The following is a 20553-nucleotide window of genomic DNA, read 5'->3' as shown; positions in this document are numbered from 1 at the left end:
CCTCGCGCCGGGGGCGGGCTGTGCCTGGGGAGGGTTTGCTGAGTCGCGCGGCCGCGGCGGCGGAGGCTGGCGAGGCGAGGAAAGGGGCGCGGGGACGAGGTGAGGAAAGGAGCGCTGGGGCGAGGGCGTGGGACGGAGCGTGCGGCACCCGGTCCCCAGGCGGGGACGGGCCGGAGTCTCGCGAGTGAGAATCGCTCTGGCAGGCTGAGGGCGCGGGTCGGTCTTCCCCGCCCGGCCTTGGCAGGTCCGGCGTGGCCCGGGTTCGAGTCCCTGCACCGGCCCGCTGTGTGACCTTGGCCTGGCGATCACCTTCTCTGAACCCTCTGCTTGCGGGGTCCTGGCCCGCAGGATGAGCGGAGAAAGCGTGTGGCCGCCTGTTCCCCTACCCATCTGCGGGCCACCTCTCCTCCGGCGACCGAGCTCCTGGCCCTGCCGGCGTTAGCAGTTTTGTTCTTTGGCTGCTTGAGCATCTGCGAGCAGAATCAATAATTGTTGAGAGATGACAAAGGTGCTGCAGTGTCCCGCGGAACCCGTCCAGTGGCGCCCTGGCGGTGGTTAGTGTGCGTTGCCCCGCAGGCAGAGACTGTGCACCCACCCAAGCCCCCCGGTCTACACCTCCCCCCCCAGTGTGCGGGCGGCTTTCTGCTCCAACTCCGCTTCCCTTCGCTGCGTCAGGCCAGCAGAGCGCAGACCCCAGCTCCAGGCGGAGGTGGCAGAGCATCACCTAAGTGACCCTTTGCTCCAGTCGGAGCCCCCCTGCCTCTTCAGGGGGAGGAAGCCTTGCATGAGCCGCTCACAGGAGGACCTATCTTCTCTTTGGGCTCTTGGCCCAAAGGCATGGCTGGCCAGCCCCTGGCCCGCACAGGGGTTCCGTCTGGCAGGGCGCACAACAAGCTGTAGTGTTTTCACAATTATTAAATTATTTATTTTATAATCCGACACCGGAGGGACTCGGAAGACCCGGGATGAATAAGAATGTGAAGTCCCGGCGTCTGTCTGCGGGTGCCCTGCATTGTCATCAGTGCTCTGGGTATCTGGGAGCAGCTTTCTGGGCCTTCCCTGCCCCCACGGCAGGACCCGGCTTAGCCTGGGTCAGCCCTTCTCTGGGAGCATCATGTGTTGGGAATGTGAGTCAGCGCTGGTGTCTGGGTGGAAGGAGAGAAAACAAGGATAATTTGGAAATTGCCATGTGAAATCCCCTTTTTGTGGGTTTGAAGTGTGTCTGTCTGGGATGGCAAGGGGCTTGCACATGAGTCCATAGGATTTTGTGCTGAGGCTTGCAGGCTGGCAGGGTCGGCTCACCCGATGCACCCCAGCTCCATCAAACCTCCAGTCACTGCAGGATAGCAAGTTGGGCTGGATAGTGCACATCCAAGGGCCTTGCCCTGGGCTGGCTGCTCCATGGTCAGCTGGAGCTAATGCAGGGTGGCTGGTGCTACAAGCCACACGTTGGCAGGGAGAGGGAAGAGGGAGCAGCTCAGCTTAGTCAATGGAGTTGAAGTTTTCCACAGTGGAGCAGGCCTTGGGGGATGAGTTTGGGGAAGACTCTGATGGAGTCAGTATGCAACATTTTGAGACAGACTTCTTTTACCCCTCATAATACGTTTGAAATTCATCTACACTGTGCACATATTGATAGTTTGTTTCTTAATATCACAGAGTAGCAGCAGAGCGGTGGAAGTGGAGATACCTGGGAGATGTGAGTTGCCCTGTTCCTCCTGGAATGGGGATTGGGTGGAAGGATGCATTTATGATTGGGAAGGACCTGGAAAGCCAAGCTGGGGAGTTTGAGTTTCATGCCCTTGGAGAGGAGCAGTTGAGGTCTGGGTGGAAGATGGTTGGATCTGTATTCCAGACAGGCTAGTCATACTAGTGGAAATAGGGAAGGTGGATTTAGGGCCTGGGGAGATGCAGACTGTTGGTTAGGCTTACAGGGGGTGGGGGTGTTGAAGACAGTGGCTGAGAGAATGGGGGGCTGCAAGAAGCTGGAAACTCGCCTGGGTGGTGGTGTCTTGTGGGCTGCGGGGAGAGGCAGAGAGAAGGCAGAGGTAGCTGGATGTCTTGAATGGGCGCTGAGGGCATTGTTGGCATCTTTGATGATGAATTGAGCAGGGTGGGAGCAGGAGCCGGAAGACGTAGCCCACTATGGGGCTGCCTGTGGCCATGCAGGTCACTGTCACTCTGCACAAGTGTCAAGGCTGGTGGGTGATTCTCTTCTAGAGAGGCCCAGGGCTGAAGGTGCCATAGGTAGAAAAGAGACTGGTTATTGATAATTCTGAAACAAATGCAGCTAATCTCTAATTTTAAAATCTTTAGTTTCAAGTTTCATATTCTTTCTCTTCAGAAAGTAGCTGTAAGCTTCACACCCAGTTGGTGGCTCTAGTCAAGGCTGGTGCCTGGAGATAACTGACCTTCTAACATAATGCTTCCTGCTATTAACCAAGGAGGTGGTTTCTGTAACTATTTAGAAACTTTAAAAGTATTTCAGAAAGAAAAAAAAAAAAGTATTTCAGACAAGAATGGGAAACACCAGGCACCACTGAGAATGGGCGGGGGTGGGGGGCAGGTGCACTGCTATTCAGAACACAAGAGAATGCCACAAGAAAGCTCCAGAACACGACCAGTGGGTCTTTCCCTCCAGGCAGAAGGATGGCTAAGTCTTTGGGGAATCTGAGAAGCCCAAGAGAAAAGACCTAAAAATATCAACAAAGGGGGATCCTGGTAAGAAGGATCTTACTAACAGAGTTCACAATTAATAACCGTCTCCCAGTGTTCAAAGCACCCAGATTCTTTTACCCCCATCCCTGAAGTGTGCACAGCTAACCAAGGACACCGAAGAAGCACCCTGATGTGAGAGCCCGGGTGGGACACTCGCTTGGGAGCAGCAGCCAGTGTGCAGGAAGGAGACCCAGGAAGCAGATGCCCCTGCTCTGCAGTGAAGAGGAGAGAAGATATTGCAGACATAGAACAAGGATGGAAAGTTTTACCAAAAAAAGGAATGTTCAGAGATCCAAAAAGAGAAGCCTTGGATATAGAGAATGACAGTGGAAATAAGAAACCCAGTTTGCAAGTAAAAAATAAAGTTGAGAAACTCTCAGAAAGTAGAACAGATGGCAATCACAAGGCCCTGGGTTCAATTCCCAGCACCACAAAAATAAAATAAAATAAAAGTATCACAGAAAAGCAGTGAGATGGAAAAAAATGAGAGAAAAAAAAAAGAAGAACATCAAAGAATTAGTTCAGGAGATCGGCAGCTGAATATTAAGAGTTTTAGCAAGAAAGAATTGAGAAAAGAGCATGAAATCATTCACAGAATAACTTCTGGAACCCACATACTTGCCAGACTGAAGGGGCTCCAGTGCCCAGCACCAAGGATGAGAGCGCAGGTAGCCCTGGTGTGCAGAGCTCCATCCCCACCCAGCCTGGGCAGGAGGATCTGGGGGTGAGGGATGCTGTCTCAGGCAGAGACTAGTGGAAGTTTGGCATGCAAGGGATTCATCTGAAAGTGATGCTGTCAGCTCCAGAATTTAAGTGATGAGTGAGTTGGAGAAAGATCTCTGAGGCCCGCTCCAAGGCACCCTGTTGCAGGTTCATAGAACACGGGGACACAGAATCTGTGGTAGCTTCTAGCAAAAAATAAATAAAAACAGACCATAGACAGGTCCCCACTCACCAAGAAGCAGCATGGCTTTGGACTCCACAGGAGCCTTGGACACTAGAAGATCAAAGAGCCTTGCTTTCAAAATTCTGAAGGAAAACATTGTCAACCGTGAGGGGCAGGAGGGTAGAACTGACATCTCCAAGAACTTCCCCAAATTTGCCACTTCTGAACTTTAAGGAGGTGACTGGCCAACATGCCATCCCCGCACAAGCTGGTGCGCCAGAGAGAGATAGCGGTGGGGAGACAGCTGGCTGCAGGCAGGGTGGGGCCTGGTGCTTGGCAGCTCCCTGGGAGTTGAGGTCCCTGCCCTGAGCCCCTCACAAAGCTCCTTGAAGGGACTTTTTTTGGAAGAAGGAGATGATGAAATTAACAGGACACCCAATGAGCTGGGACATCTGCAGAGGAGATTTAAACCTTGGCAGAGTTGGGGCTGGATTAGTGATAAGTGCACGGAAAACAAAGCAAAGAAAAACACAAGACTGTTATTAGTTCCCAGGAAAATAAACCATTGTGTGGGCAAAGAAAAATAATTACGGTGTCCAGGACGAGCTGTGAATAGTCTCTCCACACTGGTGACAGTGTGGATAAACACTCACTGCTACTCTAATTGGAATGATATGCCTGTGTGGGGACCAGGTGGGGAGGGTTAGGGTTGTGAAGGGTCAAGGGTGGGGGAAGGGAGCTCCGTTCTCGCCTGCCCCGGTGGGAGTTCAGTCCCCAAACAGAACAGCTAAGTGGTAGCTCTGAGGCACGTGGTGAGCAGGAGTCACACACTAAGATCAGCAGATTAGCAGGTGAGGGTGGGGGAAGGAGGGAAGGCCTGCTGTGCTTCCTAGTTGGGGACAGTTTAACCCCTTGATGGATGTGCAGGTACAACACTGTGGGCAAAGGCTCTCCAAGCAGCCCCTGCTTTGGTGGAGTGGGAGACCAGTGCCGCCTGTGTTGTGCACAGGCCCCTCTTAGCAGGCAGAATTTACTTGTTCTCATTTTCTCTTTATTATTGTCTTTGTTCTCAGTATCCTGTCTCCAGTCCATGGACACTTGTCAGAGACTTGGTGTTTTTTTTTTTTTTTTTTAAGCCATTTTTGTTTCTTTTAATGTTTGTAAAGGGATTTTTAAATGGAACCACAGGTACAGTGCTAATGAGCCCTCTTCACCTGCCACTGGTTTCAGAAATGAGCAGGGTCCGTGGTGTCTGTTTTTATTAGCACAACACCTCCTTGTGTCCTCAAGGCACTGCCCAGAGCCTTGAGGACACAGCTGTGACAAGCAGGAAGAGAACTCCCTCCTGAAGTTTCTGTTTTGTGCAGGTGGTGACGGTAAGCAGACAGATGTGAGTAGGACCCGAGGTGGGAATGATGCTGTGGAGAAGCAGGAGCTGGGCCACAGGGTGGGGCTGGGAGCTGCCTCCTTGAGATGCCTGGGGAAGGTCTCACCAGGATGAGCTTTGGGATAGCTTGGGCGCCCTCCAGCACAGGGATGGTCTGTGCAGAAGCTACAGTAGAAGCCTGCTCTACTAAGCAGCTGATGAGCTGATGAGACCTTGACTGAAGTCAGCAAGGAAGACAGGGGTAGGAGGTGAGACTACTGGGATGCTAGTCAGAGCCACTGGAAGGGCTGTAAGTGGGAAACTAGGGGATACCAGTGATTGCAGGATTTTTTTTCTTTCTTTTGAACCTGGGATTGAACCCAGAGGTGCTTAACCACTGAGCAACATCCCCAGCCCTTTTTAGTTCGTATTTTAAGACAGGGTCTCACTAAGTTGCTTAGGGCCTCATTAAGTTGCTGAGACTGGCTTTGAACTCATGATTCTCCTCATCAACCTCTCGAGGGACTGGCATTATAGGCATGCACCACCATGCCCAACTGATTGCAGGATCTTGAGCAGAGATTTTGAGCTGACACAATCTGCTTTTACCAGGATAGCCATGGCTCCCGGGTTGATCACAGGGCAGGAGGGCAGAGCAGGGAGAGGGTTCGGAGGCTGATGCAGCGGCTTGAGAGCTGATGGTGGCTCAGACCATGGCGAGCATGTGGGCAGTTGTGGGCTGAGAGAGGGTGGGGTCTGGGTAGATTTTGCAAATAAATCCCCCAAGCAGGTTTTTAAGTTTATCATGATGAAGTGTATTATTATTTTCCTTTGAAATCATTTCTTTGAATTGACTTAACTCTTGTAAATGAGTTATCTTTTGGATCATGCAAGAAGTATTTGAATATTGTGTGGAACAAACAAGATACGGTAGACACCATCCCTGTCTTCTGAGAACTTGAAGTCTGGTTTGGGAATCAGGCTGGTAGAAAGGTGCTAAAATCCCATCCACTTGTAAGATGGCAACTGAGAACGTGGTGATCAGGAAAGAAAGAGCTCATGTGGTCTGATAGCCCAGGTGCCCAGGCCCAGCTCTGGGGGGATGTCTTTATTTCAAAGGCCAGATCTGCACTCCATTTTCATTCAGGTCTTCCAGGACCTAAATTAATGTTCTGTTCTCATCAATGTGAGCCTTTATTACTTATTTTTATCTGTATATCCTGTCAGATTTAGTTTGCAGGGTTAACTAAACACAATGAAGTAATTTTATAAGCAAATAAACCATCATCATGGCGAGATCTGGCTTACAGTGGCATCTTAATGCAGCCCTCGGTGTAAATTGCAGGGCTGGGCAGCTCAGGGTGTGCCCAGTGTGCCTGTTGACCCCAGTAACAGAAACTTCCCACAGCAGTAGAGCGGCAGGGGATTATTTGTCTTATATAATATTTGTTAAGCTGCAAGAGCAGTAAGTACTTTCTGATCTTTTTGCCAGTAGCATAAATAAATAAAACCTGAAACATTCTTGGATTTCTCAATGAAGGTCATGTCACTTGATTTTAGAGCGTGGCTGTTTGGACACGAAGGAGCTAATTCTCTCAGAAATAAAGGTAATAAAGAGCCAAATGTTTAATAAAACCCCACCAATTCTGCTTCAGTTATACCACACAGGCCAGTTGAGCACAGCAGATGGAACAATTGGCTCTCAGACCAGTGGCCAGAGCTCAGGTGCCAGCTTGCTTGCTATCTCTGCAGATCTGGGCAAGCTAAAGCTTTTCTTTCTTTCTTTTTATGTGCAAACTTCTTAGAACAAAAAATTTATTTATGTAATTTTGAAGTGCTGGGGATGGAACCAAGGGCCTTGTGCATGCCAGGCAAGCACTCTGCCACTGAGTGAAACTCAGATACAAGTGACATGCCAGGCTGCTTGCCAAGCCAGGACTCAGTCTCTGACTCTCCCTTTTCTCCCAGCCCCTAAGTGTTCACATGAAAACTTCTGCACCAATCATCTTGTAGAAGTCTGTGAGAGCTGGATCATGGACCATTGCATTCTTTTTTGAGGGGGTGGGTACTGGGGATTGAACTCAGGAGCAGTCGACCAAATAGTCCCCAGCCCTATTTTGTATTTTATTTAGAGACAGAGTCTCACTGAGTTGCTTAGAGACTCTTTGTTGCTGAGGCTGGCTTTGAACTTGCCATCCTCCTGCCTCAGCCTCCCAAGCTGTTGGGATTACAGGCGTGAGCCACTGTACCCAGTGACCACTGCATTCTTGTTGAGAACTTTCAGCCTCTGGAGATCAACTTCATGAGACCACTGGCTTTTGTTGTTGTTGTTGTTTTACTGGGAATTGAACCCAGGGGCGCTTTACTGCCGAGCTATATCCCCAGTCCTTTTTACTTTTTGTTTTGATACAAGGTCTTGCTAAGTGACTTGGGGCTTTGCTAAGTTTCTGGGTCTGGCCTTGAACTTGCCATCTTCCTCTCTTAGCCTGCTGAATCTCTGGGATGGCAGGCATGTTCCACCATACCTGGTGACCATGACTTGTTAAAAATTTTAACTTTAAGTGAAATGTATTAAGATACTATTTACACACACACACACACAATTGCATTTGTAAGTGTTCCACTAAATGGATGCGGAAGCATTGAGCCGTGGAGCCGCTTCTGCAGGCAGCAAGGTGGGCTCCTTCCTGCCAGCTTTCTGTACTCCTTTGCAGTCCGAGGAGACTGCTCTTACTTCTCTTCAGCTTCCCTTAGGTGGAATCATACAGCGTGTGCTCGTGTCTGGCAACTATTTTCCAGCATGTCTGTGAGATCTGTCTGGTTTGGATGAATCACTGGCCATTCCTTTTTATGCCGGTAGTGTTCATGGGATGAGGACCCCACAGTTTGTTTATTTACTTGCTCACTGATGGCAATCAGGGTGGTTTTCTGTTTTTAACTATTTTGAATAAAGCCACCATGACCGTTCTCGTACAGATCTTTGTGTGGACAGGTGCTCGTTTCTCCTGAGCACCTAGAAGTGGAAGAGCAAGCTGTATGTCTGCCTTTACTGCAGACCGCCAGGCTCTCTTCTGTAGGGTCTGGACCATCTGCGCCCACACTGGCCCCACCTATCTGTCATCCTCACCAGCAGCCGGCCGTCTGCTTCATCTGGGCTACTCCAGTGGTGGGAGGCGGGTAACTCCTTGGTGGCTAATGATGACGAACACTTTCCTCCGTGTATTTTGAATATTTGAAAATCTTTTGTGAAATGTCTGTTCCAATTTTTTTTGCTGTTTTTTTAATTGGATTGTTTGTGTTCTTAATTTAGGTCTAAGAGGTTTTTGTGTGTTCTGAATATAAATCCTGCATTATGTGTATATTGAGAATATTTTCTCCCAGCTTATGGTCTGGCTTTAGGTTTTCTTTCTTTCTTTTCTTTTTTGTCACTGGGAATTGAGCCCAGAGATGCTTTACCACTGAGCCACATAAGCAGCCCATTTTATATTTTCTTTTCAGACAGGGTCTCATAAGTAGCTAAGGACCTTGCTAAGTTGCTGAGGCTGGCTTGGAACTTGCGATCTTCCTGCCTCAACCTCCTGAGTCGCTAGGGTTACAGCATGCATCATTGTAACCAGTTCTGGTCAGTTTTCTTAACGGTGAAATTTAAAGAGCCTGAGTTAAGCTGGATATTGTGGTGCATACCTGTAGTCCCAGCAGTTTGGGAGGCTGAGGCAAGAGGATTGCAAGTTTGAGGTCAGCCTCAGCAATTTAGGGAGGCCCTGTTTAAAAAAAAAAAAAAGTCAAAAGGCCTAGGGATGGCCCCACGTGGTGGTGCACACCTATAATACCAGAGGCTTGGGAGGCTAAGCTAGGAGGATCACAAGTTCAAAGCCAGCCTCAGCAAAAGTGAGGCGCTAAGCAACTCAATGAGACCCTGTCTTTAAATAAAATAAAATAGCACTGGGGATGTGGCTCCGGTGAATGCCCCTGAGTTTATTCCCTGGTACCAAAAAAAAAGGAAAGGCTAGTGATGTAGCTTAGTGGTAGAGTGCCCCTGGGTTCAATCCCAGTGCTAAAAAACCCCACCTGAGTTCACCAAAACTTTCTCATGGTTTGTGCTTTTGGCATCAGTATTAGTCAGCTTTTCATTATTGCAACAAATACCTGAGAAAACTATTTAGAGGAAGAAGGATCCAGCTGGGCTCCCAGCCTCAGTTTTCAGTCTGGGTTGGCTGCTCCATTGCTCTGGGCCTGAAGTGAGGCCCAACATCGTGGCGGAAGGACATGTTGAGCAAAGCTGCCTGGTGCATCTGCCAGGAAGCAGAGACAGAGAAAGGGTGGAGCTCAAGAAATACTCTTCCAGGCCACACCCCCAGTGACCTACTTCTGCCAAGGAGGCCCACCTCCCATAATTTCTACCACCTCCCATTATGCCATGAAATTAGGAATCCATCAGTGCATGGACTGGGGGGCCAGAGCCCTCGAGATCTAGTCACTTCCCTGAAGTCCCAGCTCGGAACGTTGCTGCATTGAGGACCAAGCCTTTAGCATGAGCCTTTTGAGGACTTTCCTGATCTTACCCTCTGGAGTTTTTATAGCTTGGCGTTGTGTTTAGGGCACTGGTCCAATGTGAATAAATTTCATGTATGGGGCGAAGTTCAGGGTTGAGTTTCATTTTTGTCCCCATGCAGATATCCAGTTGCTTCAGAGCCATTTGTTGAAAATACTCTGAATTCACGATCCTCCTGTCTCAGCCTCCAGAGCCGCTGGGATCACAGGTGTGCGCCACCGCGCCCGGTGCTAAAGCTGGCTTTGAACTTGCAACCCTCTTATCTCACCCTCCTGAGCTGCTGGGATTACACACATGTGCCACCATGCCCAACTTTTTTCCTTGTTGAAATACATTGACACCTCTGTTGAAAATAAGTTCTCCATATATGTGGGGTCTCTTTCTGGACTTGGCGTTTGTGGACGTGTCTTCCACATAGCTTACTGTGCCCTTTTCACTGTCTTGCTACTTGCCAGCTTTACCATCGGTCTTGAAATGAGCTATTTTAACTTCTTCAATTCTGTGCTTCCTTTTCACTTGTTTTGGCCATTCTAGGTCTTCTATATTTCCTAGTAAATTGAAAAATTAGCTTTTCAATTTCTCCGGAAAGCCTGCTGGGATTTTGATGGAGACTGCCGTGCTTCTAGAGCCCAGCACTTAGGGGAAAGGACTTCTTTATGTCAAGGCTGCTAATGCATGTGTTTGACACAGCTCTTCACTCATTTAGAATCTGACTGTCTCCATGTAGCATTGTGGATGTCAGTGTGGGACCCCTACCGTTTCATAACTGAGTAGTCATTGGCAGTCTAAGATTTGTATGCCACACTTCAACAATCAGTCAGTTTGATTGATCTTTAAATGAATTCCTAGCATTGGTATAGAATATCTTTTATGCATCTTGCAGAATTTCCCAACAGCTGAAAAAGGTACTTGATTTTGTTTATACCACCTTGTCACACTTTTTGAAAGTCTCAGTATTAAAAAAAAAAAAAGTTCTGGCCTTAATACAATAAAGTTGGTGGCAACTTTATTCAAAAAGAAGGAAATTACCCCAAAAGTTCCATTATTGGGAAATAGGTTAACAGTGGTATATTCATACTGTGAATACTACTCAGCAATAAGAAAAGGAAATTTTTACTGACACAGACCTGGATGGATTTCAGAAGTGTTATGCTAAGTGGAAAAAGCCATACACAGTGGCCTGTCCTGTGTGGCTCCATTTATATTCTGGAAAACAGCTTGGCATTGCCTGGAGCTGGGTGACCAGGCAGGGGATGAGGGAACTCTTGGGAGTATCGGAAATGTTCTGTGTTTTAATTGTAGGGCATGTTTGCCAAACCTCGCCCAACTGTACCTTTAACAAGAAGAGGGGATTTTATTGTGCGTAAGTCATACCTCCATAAACCTGACTGAAAAGAAGAAAAAGATCAGAGGTGCCAGAGTGACTCAGTCAGGAAGGAATGGGCTTCCCACAAGCCTGGCTGAGACGCTGGGTAGCTACATGGGAAAAAGTGGCTTGTGGGCCGTCCCCTGGAATACCTGTCAGACAGGCTGAATGTCTCCGTGTTTCTGACATCCTTGCCACGTGCCAAATGTGTTGGCTTCCTTTGCTTAACACTGACTGATTTTCATTGGCTGGATCGCTTCTGTTTACTCTCTGCAGTGAACACGCGCCTGCAAAACCCCTTGACTAAATGGCAAAGCAAATGCTAGTATTGGGCTTCTCCAGAGAATTAGAACCAATCAGATGTGAGGGCTGGTGTGTGAAGAGATGGATTTAAAGAATCGTCTCACACACGATTATGGAGGCTGAGATCCAGACCAGGAGAGCAGTGATATAAATTCCAGTCTGAAGGTGTTACTGAACTTGGGTTCTTGGATTCAGAGCTGCAGAAATGAACAGTGGACCTAAGGAGACTTTAAACACAGCTAAGGCTTTATTAAGGACATCTGCCTAAGCTAGAAGAAGACAGCACAGGAGGACAGAGACCCCAGGTTGACCCAAACAAGAGCAAAGGTACAGAGCTTTTATGGCATCTGCCGGGTGGGCAGGAACTGGTCTCTTGATGTAGCCACAGGTGGAGGTGGGCCTGTCCCACCTGCGCTGTTCTTTATCACACCTTCTCAGGCCTCGAGTGTCTGGTCACTGATCACTACCTGGGTGTGTATGTGTCACTGTGCTAGCAAGGTCCAGGTGACTGTGGTTACTCCAGTGACTGCTCTATGGCCCTTAACACCTGGAGTGGCCCTGATCATCTGGGAGAGTCTCTATACTGTTATTTTCTGAATAGTGCAGACCCTGCTTTGTCTGGGTTCAGTTGGGGTCTCTGCTGACCACATAGTCTTGGAGGGCTGGGATGACTTTCCCAGCCTTGCATCTCTTGGTGTGCTATCTTGGCTGGGGATGTGGCTCAAGCGGTAGCACATTCGCCTGGCATGTGTGCGGCCCGGGTTCGATCCTCAGCACCACATACAACAAAGATGTTGTGTCCACCGAAAACTAAAAGAAAGTAAATATTAAAAATTCTCTCTCTTGGTGTGCTATCTCACTCCTGTGACTTTAGAGACGGTCACCTTTTAACTACTGATTTTCTAGTATGGCTGTTGGGCCATGAGGCCAAGAGTTGCCTTAGCTTTTTATTTCCCTTGATAATCCTAAGGGTCCTGTTTTTCATGGGGTTCCCTGACTGTCAAAGGCTGGAGGAGACTGTGTCCCCTCTTACAGCCAGCCAGGCTCAGAGAGCAAGTGTCTTTTGCCCAGCCTTTGGCGCTGTTTGAGCCCCGTGTGGGTTGGCTGAGACTCACTCATGTTGGGGAGGGCTAACTGCTTTGTCAGCCAGCTGATGCACGCGTTCATCTCATCCAGAAACACAGACACAGGCAGAATAACATCTGACCAATCGGGTGGGCACTCAGTGCCTTCACATGTTACCTGATCTCTTGGTACCATAGCCATTGGCTCTGCTTTAAAAATGTGGGAAATGCCTCATTAAGGTCTTTTTTTTTTTTTTTTTCAATTGAAACAGGGTCTTGCTAAGTTGCCTAGGGTCTCACTAAATTGCTGAGGCTGGCCTTGAGCTTGCAATCCTGCCTCAGCCTCCCAGGCCTCTGGAATTACAGGTGTGCACCACCATGCCCGGCCTTACTGAGGTCTTAAGGTGAATCTGGTGCAGCTCTCGCCCTGCTCAAGATGATGGGTGGACTGGATGAAAGGCAGCTGAGGCCACTGCTGCCCACCACCAGTGGCTCCTTCTGCCCCCAGCTTTTGCCCACTGTTGGTGTGAAGCCTTGTTGAGACTGGTTGGGCCCCAGCATAGGTTCCTGCCTTCTAAGCTCCCAAGTCTACCCATGGCATTGTGTCTTATGTGTCATGTGCCAGAACAGAAGTGACCTAACAGCCCACTTCAAGCTAGAGGACAACTCGTCTACCCAGCAGCTGTTTGGGTTTAAACCCTGTGCTGTTGTCATAGCATGTAGGGGACAGGAGTCCCTCCCAGAGCTCTCTGACTAGAGCATCTGAGTGAGCCTCTGCTCTCGAGTCTCCCTGGGGAGGTAGAGGCCAGGCCTCTTCCTGTGATGCCTCGGCCCGCTCCTGCCGCAGGACACGAGGGCTTTGTGTTGACTGTGTTTTTGAAATACTGGGAGATCTGCCTTTGGAAATAGTGCCCTTATTTTTTTTTTTAATGGAAAGTGCTTTCTGAGGTCAGTGCAGTTCCTGTTTCTGAGGCAGTTGGATCGTGACCTTGCTTCTCAGCCCACCTGCGCCCACATGGTTGCCATGTCTCTCTGTCGCCAGGCAATGAAGTGCTACCTGGTCTTCAGGCTGGAGCTGTGTGGCCCTGGGGCCAGAAGTTCCCAGATGCCCGAACTGCTTGGGGCTGGGGTGAGGCTCAGTAAGTACGAGAGCACTTGACCTAGTGTGCAAGGCCCCGGGTTCCATTCCCCGCCCTGCAAAATAAATAGATAAATAAAAAGTGACACTTGGCGATCTCGTTGGTAGCCCTTTTTTTCCTCCTTTGCTCTTGCTCCTTGCAGTTCTAAGAACCGCAGCGCTGCACGAGTTTTAAAGTAGCCGAGTTCCCTCTTCAAAGGACTCTGCCCGAGAGCTGCCATGTCCTCAGCGGGCTTGTTGCCACAACTGCTGTTTATGTGGCTTGTCTGAGGTTAGAAATGACAACACGAGGCCTTCCCTTGATGTTAAAAATGAATCGTGGCTTCTCAGACCCATCGATGACTCCCTCTGCAGCCAGAATTGAAGGCTTGTCCCCATGATGTGAAAGGCCTGTGAGGGACCGCGCCCAAGCAAGTCTGGTGACACATGGACTCAGAGCCACAGGGCCTTGGACCAGTCACAGAGTTGAGTGGTGGACACACAGGGCTTTGGTTGTCTGAAGAGAATCTCAGGGAGCAAGACAGGACCCATTCCCTACCCTGTTTTCATGGACACCACTATATTTATACATTTTTAAAAACTTTAAACGTTTGTTTAATAGCTGACTGCAAGGAAGTCAGTCGGCGATTTCCGGCAGGTCGCGGGAGCAAGGGTGAGTTGTGGCCTCAGCGGCAGGCACGGTTTCAGCCTGCGCTGGAGTCGTGTAGTGGCCTTCACATCCACACAGCCAGAAACACACGGGCCTGCATTTTGCTGTATTTCTTTAACAGCACCCAAGAGCCCTGTTATAGCTCCCGTTCTTTCTTTTTTTCTCCCCCTAATTTTCTTTTATCGTGGAGTTGAGCACATTCCCTTGCACAGCCATCCAACACCCATCTCCAGAAGCTTCTCGTCTTGCAAAACTAATGCTTCATGAAACACTAACTCCACATCCTTCCCTCCCCCTTCCCCTGGCCACCACCCTTCTAGACTCTGTCTCTACCTGTTTGTCTGCTCTGACTACTTCATAGAAATAGAATCATATGATATGTGTCTCTTTGTAGCCCTTATTTTCCTTGGCATAATGTCCTCAAAGTTCATGCATGTTGTAGCATGTGTCAGAATTTCCTTCCTTTTTAAGACTTGAGTAATATTCCACTGTATGCAGAGACCACGGTTTGCTTACTCATTTACCCATGAATGGGCATTTGGGTTGCATCCGTGTTACTTTAGCTGTTGTGATCATGTTGCTGTGAACACAGGGTACAAATAACCCCTCAAGATCCTGCTTCCAACTCTTCTGGATATATTCTCAAGAGTGGAATGACTGGGTCATGGGTTAATGCTGTTTTAATTTTTTGAGGACCCTCCATACTGTCCTCCATGGGACTGCACTGTCTCGCATCCCACCAGCAGAGCATGTTGGCTCGGTGTCTCCACGTCCCAGTAATTACTGTTTTCAGATTTTTGATAGTTGCCACCCTAATAGGTATGAGATGGTACGTTGTGTTTGTTATTTGTTTTTGTTTTGTTTTGCAGTACGAGTACCAGGGCCTCCAACATGCTAAGCATATGCTCTACCTTTGAGCTACACCCCTAGCCTTTAAAAAAAAAATAAAAAATAAAAATGTTTTTTGAGACAGGGCCTTCCTAAGTTGCCCAGGCTGGCCTTGACGTTGTGATCCTCTGCCTCAGCCTCCTGAGTTGCAGGGATTACAGGTGTACCTTACCACTCCTGGCTCTCATTGTGGTTTTTTTTTTTAAGAGAGAAGAGAGAATTTTTTTTTAATATTTATTTTTCAGTTTTTGATGGACACAACATCTTTATTTTATTTTATGTGGTGCTGAGGATCGAACCCAGCGCCCCACGCATGCCAGGCGAGTACGTTACCACTTGAGCCACATCCCCAGCCCTCTCATTGTGGTTTTGATTTGCATTTCCCTGATGACTAGTGATTTTGAGCACTTTTCGTGTGCTTATTGGACATTTGTATATTGTCTTTAGAGAAATGTCTATTTAAGTCTTTTGCCCTTTTTAAAACTGGGGTGTTGTTGGCTTTATGAGTTCTTTATATATTTCAGATGTTAATCCCTTATCAGATATGTCATTTGCAAATATTTTTCCCATTCTGTGTTTTTTTATCCTATTGGTATTATTATCTTTTTTTGAACAAAAGTTTTTAATTTTATGAAGTCCAATTTGTTTATATTTTGTTTTGTTGTAACTCCTTAATTTTTTTATGCATAGTTGTTTGGCCAGTCCAAAATAGACCTGGTCCCTTGCATTTTCAAGAGTTTTTAAATTACAGATTCACTTTCTTCCATGAGAATAGGGCTGTTTCTTTGGGGAGTTTGTGGTTTTCAAGGACCAGTCCGTTTCATCTAAGCTGCTGGGTTGTGAGCATGTAGTTGTCCACGCTGGCCACCCTCTCCACCTGCAGGCTCTGTGTCATCTTATTCCTGGTTATTCCTGGTGACCGTTTCTATCACGGTCAGTCTTACCAGAGGCTTATCAATTTTGATTTTTTTGTTGTTGTTGTTGATTTTTCTGTGTTTACCTGTTTCTAGATTCATTGATTTCTGCTCTTTCCCCTGTTCCTCCCGCTTGCTCCCAGTTTATCTTGCTCATCCTTCCCCGCTTCTCGAGGTGGAGCTGGGTTATTGATCTGCAGTCTCCCTCTTTGCTTCTGCTCTTGGCACTGCTCCACATGCAACCCATGGAGCTCGACACGTTGCCTTGGCATTTTCATTCAGTCCTGTGTGTTTTACAATTTCCTTTGAGGCTTCTTCAACCAGAGGATTATTTAGAAGGGGGTCATTTAATTTCCAAGTGTGGAGATTTTCCAATTATCTTTTCTGTTATGGATTTCTAGGTTTATTCCTTTACAGCCAAAGGATTCTGTATGATTTCAGTTCTTTTAAGTTCATTCAGGTTCCGTCTGCCATGATGATGTTTTGGGATGCTTCAGTGGGAAGCTATCAGTTGCTATCAGGTGGAGCATTCTGTGACTGTCAGTTGGATCCTACTGGTTGCTGGTGTCATATCCGTGTGGATTTCCTGTCTAGTAGTTCTCTCATCAGCAAGAGTGGAGTGTTGAAGTCTCCCACTAGAATTGTAGATTTGTCTATAGATCCCTTAGCTCTGTCAGTTTTCCTTTGTGTGTTTTGAAGCCCTGTTGTTTGGTGCATACACATTTATTGTGTCTTCCTGGTGGGTCAAACTTTCTGTCATTGTGTAATGTTTCTCTTTGTCTTTAATAACGTTTTTCCTTCTGAAGTTTACTTTATCTGATACTAACGTAGCCACTCCTGCTTTCTTTTTATTTATGTTGCATGACTAATATTTTCCATCCCCAGTGAAGAGGAGTAAAGAAAGCCGAGTGCCAGCCACCCCACCTCCACCCCTCTCACTCTGCCCACTGATGCTGGTGGGGGTCAGAGTGGGTGGAGCTCAGCTCCCTACCAGGCCCCATGGTGGCAATGTAAGGAGGAATCAGAGTGCAGCTGTCCTGCCTCTCATCATCTCCTCCCACCCTATTGATGCCAAGTGGAGTCGAGGCCCAGCTCCACAGCAGGACCACACTGGCACTGTGCTGGGGGTGCAGAGCACCATCTGCTCCCCTGGGTGGAGACAGGATCAGCTCCCTGCTTGGCCCCGCCAACAGGTGCCCACTGGGGGGGTCAGGGATGTGGCACTTGCTTTTGTGGGGCTGGAAGATCAGTTCCAGGATGGCCCTGATGAACTCTGGGGGTGGGTGCAGTTTCTCATTCGTCTTTGGCTCACATAGAACTGTTGTTACCCAAAAGATGTTTCTGACGTTAGTCCACCGAGGACATACTCCTGGCCTCAGCTGTGGGACTGCTGCCCTTCTTCCTCAGGGATCCTCCCCCTGACCTGGGCTTACCATATGACCCTGAGATCCCACACTCAGGAATCTACATGAAAGAAGTGGATTCTCTGCCCTTTCCACATCAAGGGACAGATGAAGAGGAGGCAAGTCGTCCTGCCTTCTTGAGACACTGCATGTCCCAACTCAGCCAGTGGGGCCCTGACTCTGGTGGGTTTATTTGGTCCATGTCTGCTTGGCAGGTTTTTTTGGTTTTTGTTTTTAGATGAAGTTATCTTTAGCCTTTTTTTTTTTTTTTTTTGGTGCCCGGGATTGAACCCAGGGGTGCTTAACCACTGAGCCAGCTCTTTTTATATTTTTTATTTAGGGACAGCTCTTTTTATATTTTTTATTTAGGGACAGGGTCTCACTGAGTTGCTTAGGGCTCCTAAGTTGCTGAGGCTGGCTTCAAACTCAGGATCCCCCTGTCTCAGCCTCCCAAGCTGCTGGGCTCACAGGTGTGTGCCACCGTGCCTGGCCATCTTTAGCATTTTTATCAACTTAGCTGCAGCCTCCTGGTGACTGACTTCCGATTCCCCCTCCCTCCTCTCCTTTCCTCAAGCCTTCTCTTCACAAGGATGAGCGTCTGAACTGGTTTCTTTAGACCATCCTCTTTTTCAGTTGTCGCTGCTCTCCTCCCTTGTCACACTTAATTGTTTGGCCCTGGTGGGTGGCATTGGCCATAGTCACACAAAGAAGTTGGAGTGACTGATGAGGCCCCTAAAGGAATCTGAGTATGGGATAGAGGTGGGACAGGATGGAGGGCAGAGGGCTGGGCCTTCTGGGTGGGAGAGAAACGGCTCACTGGATCTCAGCCTCTAACTCCGTGTTTCTGGTCTCTCCAGGTTCGTCCATTAGCGCCATGCCCCATGTCTCCATGAAGCTGAAGTGAGGGGTCCAGCTGTGGGGCCCAGCCCTGGCCAGGGCAGCATGACCAAGCCCCGGCTCTTCCGGCTGTGGCTGGTGCTGGGTTCCGTCCTCATGATCCTGCTCATCATCGTGTACTGGGACAACGTGGGCACCGCCCACTTCTACCTGCATACATCCTTGTCCAGGCCGCACACCCTGGAATCCCTGCCCACTCCCGGACAGCGGGAGGAGAAGGAGTTCGCATCCGATGTGGATGAGTTTTTGGATAAGCTCCTAAGTTCCGGCTCGAAGCAGAATGACCTTTCCAGGAAAAAGACGGAGCAGCCCTTGCTGGCCTCTGGCAAGCCAGCGTTGAGCCACATGGAGGAGAGCGTGCGGGGCTACGATTGGTCCCCCCATGACGCCCAGCAGAGCGCCGACCAGGGCCAGCAGCAGGCCGAGAGGAGGAGTGTGCTGCGGGACTTCTGCGCCAACTCCAGCCTGGCCTTCCCCACCAAGGAGCGCTCCTTCGACGACATCCCCAACTACGAGCTGAACCACCTCATCGTGGACGACCGCCACGGAATCATCTACTGCTACGTGCCCAAGGTGGCCTGCACCAACTGGAAGCGCGTGATGATCGTGCTGAGCGAGAGCCTGCTGGACGGCGGCGCGCCCTACCGCGACCCGCTGGACATCCCGCGCGAGCACGTGCACAACTCCAGCACCCACCTGACCTTCAACAAGTTCTGGCGCCGCTACGGCAAGTTCTCCCGCCACCTCATGAAGATCAAGCTGAAGAAGTACACCAAGTTCCTGTTCGTGCGCGACCCCTTCGTGCGCCTCATCTCGGCCTTCCGCAGCAAGTTCGAGCTGGAGAACGACGAGTTCTACCGCAAGTTCGCGGTGCCCATGCTGAGGCTGTACGCCAACCACACCAGCCTGCCCGCCTCGGTCAGCGAGGCCTTCAGCGCCGGCCTCAAGGTGTCCTTCGCCAACTTCATCCAGTACCTGCTGGACCCCCACACCGAGAAGCTGGCGCCCTTCAACGAGCACTGGCGGCAGGTGTACCGCCTGTGCCACCCGTGCCAGATAGACTACGACTTCGTGGGGAAGCTGGAGACCCTGGACGAGGATGCCGCCCAGCTCCTGAGGCTCCTCAAGGTGGACACGTGGCTCCACTTCCCCCCAAGTTACCGGAACAGAACTGCCAGCAGCTGGGAGGAGGACTGGTTTGCCAAGATCCCCCTGGCCTGGAGGCAGCAGCTCTACAAACTCTACGAGGCCGACTTTGTGCTCTTCGGCTACCCCAAGCCCGAAAACCTGCTCAGAGACTGAGCCCCTGCCTGAACGCGCGCTCCTTCAGCTCCTTCAAACTGAGCAAGGGTCGGGCGTCTCCCAAGGACAGGGCTGTCCCGGGTTTTCCTCCCAGTTTGATGCAGTCGGAAATGCCACGCGCTCCCCTGGGGAGACCATTGGGGAGACCGCGGGGAATCTGGTCCGCAGCACACACACTCCAGTTTTTTTTAAATAACCCATGGTTTTGCAATCCGGACTCATTGTTTACTCCACAGCCTGTATTCATTGAGCACTGTTAATACTGTTTTGTAAGATTAATATATTTCAGATATTTAATATGAAAGTGGGAGGAAGCTGGAGTAAAGCGTGGCACCCGCGCGCTCACCAATCTCGTGGTTTTTCAGACCCGAAAACACATGCATGCAAGGTGGGGCCTGGTGGTCAAGGGGCTCCAGACCTACACACTTCGATGGAGGAGGGAGGCATCATAGGCTTCTTCAGTGGAGAGAAGGCGCCTAAACTTGAAGTTGGGCTGTTTAAGTCAGGTTTTTGTTACTATAACAAAATCCCCAAGGCCGGGTAATTTCATAAATAAAAGAGGTTTGTTGCCTCACAGTTTATAGGTTCAAGGGCCTGGTGCTGGCATCAGCTTGGCTCTGGTGAGGATCTCAGGGCAGGTGGCAGTGACGGGACTGTGTGTGAGAGGGAGAGATCATATCAGCAGACAGGAGGCCAGAGCCCAACAGGATCACAGCCTCATCTGAGGTTTCACCCACTCAACCTAAAGACCTCCCTCACCTAGACCTACCTGACCAAGCCCAACACCTGGACCCCAGTCAACACACCCACTCCCATACTATAGCACAGGCCTTGCCTGTTTTTGTAGAAGGGCAGCAGACAAATCCGTGATGTGTTTGAGCAGCCAGATCTTTCAGACTTTCTGTTGAGATCCGGTCATGGGTAAACTGTCTTGGTGTCAGAGTCACAGAGGAAAGCCCTTCTCACTGCAGCCCTCCCTTTAACCCAAGTCCAGTCGTGGCTGTTAGGGTTTGCAGCCAGCAGGGATGGTGTGCACTGGAGGTTGTCCCTGGGACATGTTTTCTGTGGTGTCCAGTAATACTGAGGAGAGCTCAGGTGCCACCGTCT

At 49.4% G+C, this 20553-nt stretch overlaps 1 protein-coding gene across 1 annotated transcript; it reads left to right on the top strand.

Annotated features, from left to right (window-relative positions):
* The first annotated feature begins 10 nt into the window (after positions 1-10).
* Chst12 (carbohydrate sulfotransferase 12) lies at positions 11-19778 on the top strand. Its single transcript, XM_015507602.2, has 2 exons — positions 11-99; positions 18105-19778. The coding sequence occupies exon 2, from the start codon at positions 18190-18192 to the stop codon at positions 19444-19446; it is 1257 nt and encodes a 418-aa protein (XP_015363088.1). The 5' UTR covers positions 11-99; positions 18105-18189; the 3' UTR covers positions 19447-19778.
* The last annotated feature ends 775 nt before the right edge of the window (positions 19779-20553 follow it).

The sequence above is a fragment of the Marmota marmota genome, unplaced genomic scaffold (assembly GCF_001458135.2).
Source record: "Marmota marmota marmota unplaced genomic scaffold, marMar, whole genome shotgun sequence".
Classification (NCBI taxonomy): domain Eukaryota; kingdom Metazoa; phylum Chordata; class Mammalia; order Rodentia; family Sciuridae; genus Marmota; species Marmota marmota.
The sequence above is the reverse complement of the archived record's forward strand: the minus strand, read 5'-3'. Positions and strand labels throughout refer to the sequence as shown.

Bases quoted from the DNA above. Each gene is read 5' to 3' on its own strand.
- Chst12 (XM_015507602.2), top strand. From the start codon at position 18,190: ATGACCAAGCCCCGGCTCTTCCGGCTGTGGCTGGTGCTGGGTTCCGTC.